This window comes from Halyomorpha halys, unplaced genomic scaffold, assembly GCF_000696795.3.
Source record: "Halyomorpha halys isolate HHAL.00 unplaced genomic scaffold, Hhal_1.1 Scaffold322.1, whole genome shotgun sequence".
Taxonomy (NCBI): domain Eukaryota; kingdom Metazoa; phylum Arthropoda; class Insecta; order Hemiptera; family Pentatomidae; genus Halyomorpha; species Halyomorpha halys.
The window spans coordinates 215808-222539 of record NW_027104705.1 but is presented as its reverse complement, the minus strand read 5'-3'; the positions used below and the strand labels follow the sequence as shown (position 1 = coordinate 222539).

Below are 6732 nucleotides of genomic sequence, written 5' to 3'. Positions count from 1 at the left end.
ATCTTAAGTACAAATTTATATTCACATCAATAATTTAAATGTTTTTGCAGGCTATTATTTTGCCCAGGTCATCAATTTCAGTCAAAATTATCCTATTTTGTCACTCTTCACATTAATATTAAATAATATTTAAAAGAAAAATACTTGAGTCTATTTTTATATCAGAAAGCATCATTTATATAATGAATTTTAAAACAGAAACTAGAAATCTGAACCAAAAATATGCAGAAATTTTAAACCAAATTAATTTATGAATAATATGGGAGAAAAAAAAACTTTAATATGTATTTGATTAATGAAAGAAATAAAAATTTGAACCCAAAATACATTATGAATTAAATAAATTACATGCCTGACCCGATTGTGAGAGGAAGGTTAAAAATATTTTTGTGATAATAAGGTTAAATTGATTTGTAATTAAAAGTTTTAATATTAATGTGAACAGTGGACAAAATAGGTAATTAGACATAAATGAAGGAAAGATTATTAATAAATTAATTTAAAAAAAAAAAATTAAAATCTATACCGCTAATCCTCATGAAGGGTCAAAGGTGAACTACCTTGTAAGGAAGTACTGCTACTAGACCAACGGTTGTGCGAGGAGGTGATGTGGTCAGAATCACGATCGACTGCTGTATGTTTACCCAATTTAAGAGGCTGGGTGAACCTCAGGAGGGCTCCAGAACCATTAATAAATTAGGTAATTGCTGACATGGGCAGAAGCAGAATAGCCTGCAAGAAGTTTTTAAATTATTGATACGAGTTGTAAATTTGTAATTAAGGTATGATATTACATTTATAATAATGTTGTTAGTTTAAATTGTTGAAAATGAGTATATAATATAAGCTGCGATTTGATAGAAAGAAAAAACAAGAATATTGTCATGAATGATAATAAGGTTATAAATACACTCTAGTATTTTTCTTTGGAATACTATTTAATATTAGTGCAAAGAGTGAAAAAAATAGGCTAATTGATGATGTGGGTAGAATAGCCAGTAAAACATTTTTAAATTATTGATATGGGTGTAAATTTGTATTTAAGATCGTCCTTGAGAATGGTTTGACATTTAAAAAAATAAAGTGTTTTGAGACTTAAATTATATACGGTTTAATTTATTTACCCAAAAATAGTTTTAAAAAATATATATAAATATAAAATAACTGCTGTTAAAGCCACCTCAAATCAACTATGTCCTTTTTTTTGGAAGGCTGTAAAATGAACATACGACAAACTGGTTTGGATTAAACATTTATTTGGTCGATTTAAACATTTTAAAAACTAAAATAAACAAAATATGACTAACAATGAATAAAAAGGTGAAAATAAAATAGTTATATAAATTATAAAGATAACAATAAACTAATTTACAAATACATAAATAAATATATATAAAACAAATACTAGTCGACACAAGCTGTTCCACTCCGATAGATCCGAGGAAGAGTGCTGTCGAGGTGTTTAGGTCGCAGCTCTTGTAGCTAAATACACTGCTGTAATGGTCCAAAGTTGGAGTAGTGGTTCATCGATAGTCCAAACATCCAAAAGACGTATTAATATATTAGGCGAGCCGACAAAATGAACGCAGACAGGGCTGGTTACACACATTCATAGCCACTAATTATCCTGAACTCAAATTAAAGTCGAAACAGAAAAGGTCTGGTTTCGAACTGTGATGACGACTAAAACACTCAAAAAATGTCTAAACTATTAAACTATAAACGCAGACAGGGCTGCTGGAACACTATCATGGCCACTAATTAGCCGGAACTGCTATAAAAAAACTAAGATGGCCGGTCCGTTGCTAGGTGATGCCTTAGTAACAATTATCATCCCCTAGCAACTGTCTCTATTACTGATTATAACACACAAATATAATTACATGTTTTCTTTTCAAATAACTAAATCTAATTAAATTAATATAAATAAAAATAAACGTTATTAAATTAAACACTAAGACTAACTAAATATTATTTAAAAGGTAATTATATATTATGGCGTTAACAACTGCTGTTATTGTTAGTTATTTAATATTTAATATTCTTTCACATTTTGTATTAAAGTGGATGAAGATGAGGTGAAGGATGAAGAAGCAGAAGTCACTGAAGATTATCCTTGCAAGAAGTGCGGGCAGCCTGACCACCCTGAATGGATACTGTTATGCGATAAATGTGACAGCGGCTTCCATGCGTCCTGCCTGCGACCGACCCTCATGTTGATACCCGAAGGGGACTGGTTCTGCCCTCCCTGCCAGCATGTAAGTTATTTAAAAGTTTCAATTAAAAGACTTATTCTGATATCTATGTGTGTCGGCAATGAAGGTTGAAAATGAACTTTAAACTCTACTGGCCAGTATCAGAAAATTATTATTACTAAAAAATATATTCAAAGGTTAAATTTATAAAAAAAAACTCCAAATAGCAGCATAAATAAAATGTATATTTCCATCAACAAATGGGAAAAAAATAAATAAACATTACTTTAAATGAAAATAATAAATATATAAAAATTGATTTTTAGAAATTTAAATTATATCAACATTCAATCATATTAACTATAAACACCTCATAATAATTATATATATATATTTTTTTTTTGAAGCTCGAATTAGTTTCGAAACTGAAGGAAACCCTCCGTGCCTTTGAAAAGAACACTAAAAGACGTGAGAACGAGGAGCTAAGAAAGAAGAGGTTGGCCTACGTTGGTATCAGTCTCGCCAATGTCTTACCCAGCCAAGAGAAAGCATCGTCTTATGGCGGTGGTAGGAGAATAGTGAGCGAATCAAGCGAGTCCTCAAGTGAAGAAAGCGAATCGAGCGATGAAGAGCCAGTCTACCAGCTAAGGCAGCGAAGGGCAGCCCTTCAAGCTAACTACCGTTTCAATGATTACGATGACCTTATCAATTCTGCCATTCAGGTTTGTAATTGTTCACTTGATATTTACTCTTTAGTCACGATTATTTAATTTTATTATTATCATATACATACTAGAGTAACTGGGGAGGTCTCAAATGTAGAAATCACTGTCTCTACTACTAAATTTTAAAAAATTTTATGTAGAAGTAAAAGTAGAAGGGTTGAGGTCAAAAAAAGAACAAATAGTTTAAAACTATTTTAATGTCCGACGTTTTGCTCCACTTTGTAGGGCTTCATAAGGGCTAAAAAGATTTAAAAAAAAAAAATAAAAAAGGAAAATGAGAATATTACAACAATAAGGTAATTTAAGCTAGAATAAATATTATGTAAAAATAGAGTGATAAGAAATTACATATAAATAAAAGGAAGGAAGACATAAAATAGTATCAGTATAAAACAAACTTGAATAAAAAATATAGCCATATATAGACATATTTGAAATAGAAATATAGCCGTTAAACGGCTGGCCATCTCCTCCCCACTCCTCCACTCTTCCGCTTGATTGTTGCCTTCTGTTCAACCGTTCGCTTTGAACAGGTAGGTGGTCTTGATTTGTTCTTTGCTCATTTATTTTCATTTAATATCATTGTTATTATTTTTATTCTTTCAAGACGTTTATTTAATCTTTACTTTTTTTTTCCTGTATTGTTTTTGTTTTATGTACATCTCCTGTACTTTTTCAACTGTATATTTTATGTATTTTAAAAAAATTTTACTCTTGCCATTGTTACTTATTTTTTATTCTTATCATTGTTTATTCAAGTTTATTTTATACTGATACTATTTTATGTCTTCCTTCCTTTTATTTATATGTAATTTCTTATCACTTTACTTTTACATAATATTTATCCTAGCTTAAATTACCTTATTGTTGTAATATTCTCAGTTTCCTTTTTTTTTATATCTTTTTAGCCCTGATGAAGCCCTGCAAAGTGGGGCGAAACGATGGACATTAAAATAGCTTTAAACTATTTGTTCTTTTTTTGACCGCAACCCTGACCATCTTATAATACTTATATCTTTATAATACTTATATTTAAATCTTTACGATCAACTATATATACATATATAAAATATTTTATGGCTACCCAGTGGGAGCTATAAAAGATTCTATGATTTTTGGTGATATAAAACTGTCATTGTATAACCACAGATTTTCAAAAAAATCTGTATATGATGGAACAAAATATGGACTTAATTTTCCAAAAAATTCTAAATCAATTTTTCAAAAGTCTCTTTTTTATAGATGTGTGTTTGTGATATAAAATTTTTAAAATTAGGTTTTATTTTGGAAAACAATTTGGTTGATGTTATTAGTTTTGTGCACAATGTTTATACCTAATGTACATATGCCAAAGAGGAAGGAAAATGCTCACTCAGCAGAGATAAAAAAAACGAACTTGATATCTAACTGCTGATGTTGTACCTTTGGGAATTACTTTGTGTTGTGTTATGTTTTCTCAATCATTAGTAATAGTATTTTTATTTTTAACTAATTTTATTAACGAGAGATTAACAATATTGCTCATATTTATGTTATGTTTGCTAAACTGCTGAAATATTGTTCCTATCTCTTTGTGAGTTTTTTTTTTTTTGTTTACTTCTTTGCTGGGCTATATTTATTTCTTCTTCTTATTATTATTATTATTATTATTAGGTTTTTTAGATATGTTTTTATTAATAGGAGATTAAAAATATTGCTCATATTTATGTTATGTTTGCTAAACTGCTGAAATATTGTTCCTTTATTTTTTGTTTTTTTAGCTAAAAAATTTTATATCCGGTATTTTTTGTGGAACCTCCTTCCTATTAATGTCTTAATTTAAAAAAAAAAAAAATTATCAACATTGAAGTGCTCTTTCCCAAATCCAACAGGATCAACAATTTGAAATAGTTTTATCATTTTATAAAATAAAAACCTTTATTTTAGCGTAAATATTGCTTTATAAATACAAGAAAGCTTTTTTAACCTTTTTAGTATTTACATTGTCATTTGATATATATCTATAATTCTATATTTCAACCTTAATAAGTCTAAATTCAAAAGAACTGTTACTCTTCATCAGAATAGATAAAGGATGTTTATTAATGACAAAAATTGTTAAGTTAAAAGTGAAAGTGTTAAAAGGTATAAAAAACCTACTTAATGTTGAGGAGAGGCGAGTCCGGTTTAGTAACAAGACAAACAAGCAATTATTTCCTTTCTCCTCTTTTAATTTTGTAGGGATCTTTCAACGTATATAGCCCAAGGCTACTTTATACTGATTAAATTATCCTCAGAAATAAAAATATTGCTCATAGACATTCTTAAATAAATTTTAGCTCCAATAATTACTGCAGTACTTTTAAATGTTTTTATTATATATATTTTAGGATGAAATGGAAGCTGTGAAAGGTGCTGGTAACATGGGCAGAGGGAAAGACATAGCCAACATTATCGAGGCAGAAAAGAAAGATGCTCTTACTGAGGAGAACGATAACGTCGAAGGGGAACCAAAAGTCGAGGTAATTGATCTAACCTTTTTTATTTATTCCCAGTCGCTAGAGGTCACTTTCGGACTCGGAACTCTGAAGTATCTACGAGTAATCCCTTTTGTCACTAAATTACCATCCCCCTAAATTCCTTAATTGGAAAAATAAAGGGAAAATACCTACGTACCAAGCGTGTGTCAATTGTTGGTTTTATCTTCTTGAAATTTGTATTACTAGATGGGTTTACAATTTCCTCTGAGTTTCAGTTGAATTCAATGCCTTTAATCCTTTTTTTTTTTTTGCTCAAAGTGCCCAATATTGTTACATGTTATTGGTACATTTACTTTGCTTAGTATTGATATCAGTGAGATAAATTTACTTAATAAAACTAATAGTTCAAGAGCCGGGAAGAAAAAAAGGCATTTATCTCACCCCAATTTTTGATTACTTCAATAAAAACTGTATAATTACTCGTCAAAATTGACGAGTCTGCCAAGTATAGGTAGGGAGATTTAAAAAATGGCGGCTGTTTCAAAACCTTAAAAAAACATTAATTTTTCATTTGGAGCTCTATATCTTAAAAACTACCAACAACATTAGAAAATCTAAGAGAACATTAGTTAAAGAAGAGTAAATTTGCTGAAATAGTACTCCTAATAGAGCTATTTCTGTCCAATAGTTCTCAAGATAAAGCTTTTTTAAAAGCAAAATTTCGTAAAAATTTACTGAAAGATTAGTAGTTAGTTAATTTATTTTGAGAAACCAATATCTCAGGAACTATGTGACGTACTGATGTCTTTTAGCACTCAAATTAAAGCTAATTTAATGGACTATAAAGAAGTGTATTACATTTACTTTCGTAGGAATGGCAGTTTTCATGATATTTACTATAATAAATTGATTTATAGTTGTTCAGACAATAAATTTGATTTATGAAAAACTTTATTTCAGAAACCATTGGACGTACTGATGTCTGCCAGCGCTCAAATTAAAAATAGTTAAATTTACTACAAAATAGTTAATTATGTTTATCTTTGTAGGAGTAGTAGTTATTATGATATTTGACAAAATAACTCACAAAATGTTAATTTATAGTTGTTCATATAAAATATTGGATTTTTGAAAAAATATATCTCGAGATCTATAAGACGCACATATGTTTGCCAACACTCAAAATAAAGGAAATTTAACTTTTATAAAGTTTATGACACTTATCTTCGTAGGGGTAGTAGTTTTATGATATTCACATATGAATATAATTTTGGCAAATGAAAATTTTTCCGAACAACTATAAATCAATTTATTTTAGCACAATTCATGTAAACTATTACTTATTATTATTAC

At 28.9% G+C, this 6732-nt stretch overlaps 1 protein-coding gene across 1 annotated transcript in view; it reads left to right on the top strand.

The window, feature by feature from the left end:
* The window catches only part of LOC106681255 (microtubule-associated protein futsch), a 50208-nt gene that overhangs the window by 30738 nt on the left and 12738 nt on the right, over positions 1-6732 (top strand). The window contains exons 10-12 of the mRNA XM_014421481.3: positions 2065-2258; positions 2603-2917; positions 5290-5421. Coding sequence (XP_014276967.1) covers positions 2065-2258; positions 2603-2917; positions 5290-5421 — 641 coding nt within the window. The remainder of the gene's footprint in view (positions 1-2064; positions 2259-2602; positions 2918-5289; positions 5422-6732) is intronic.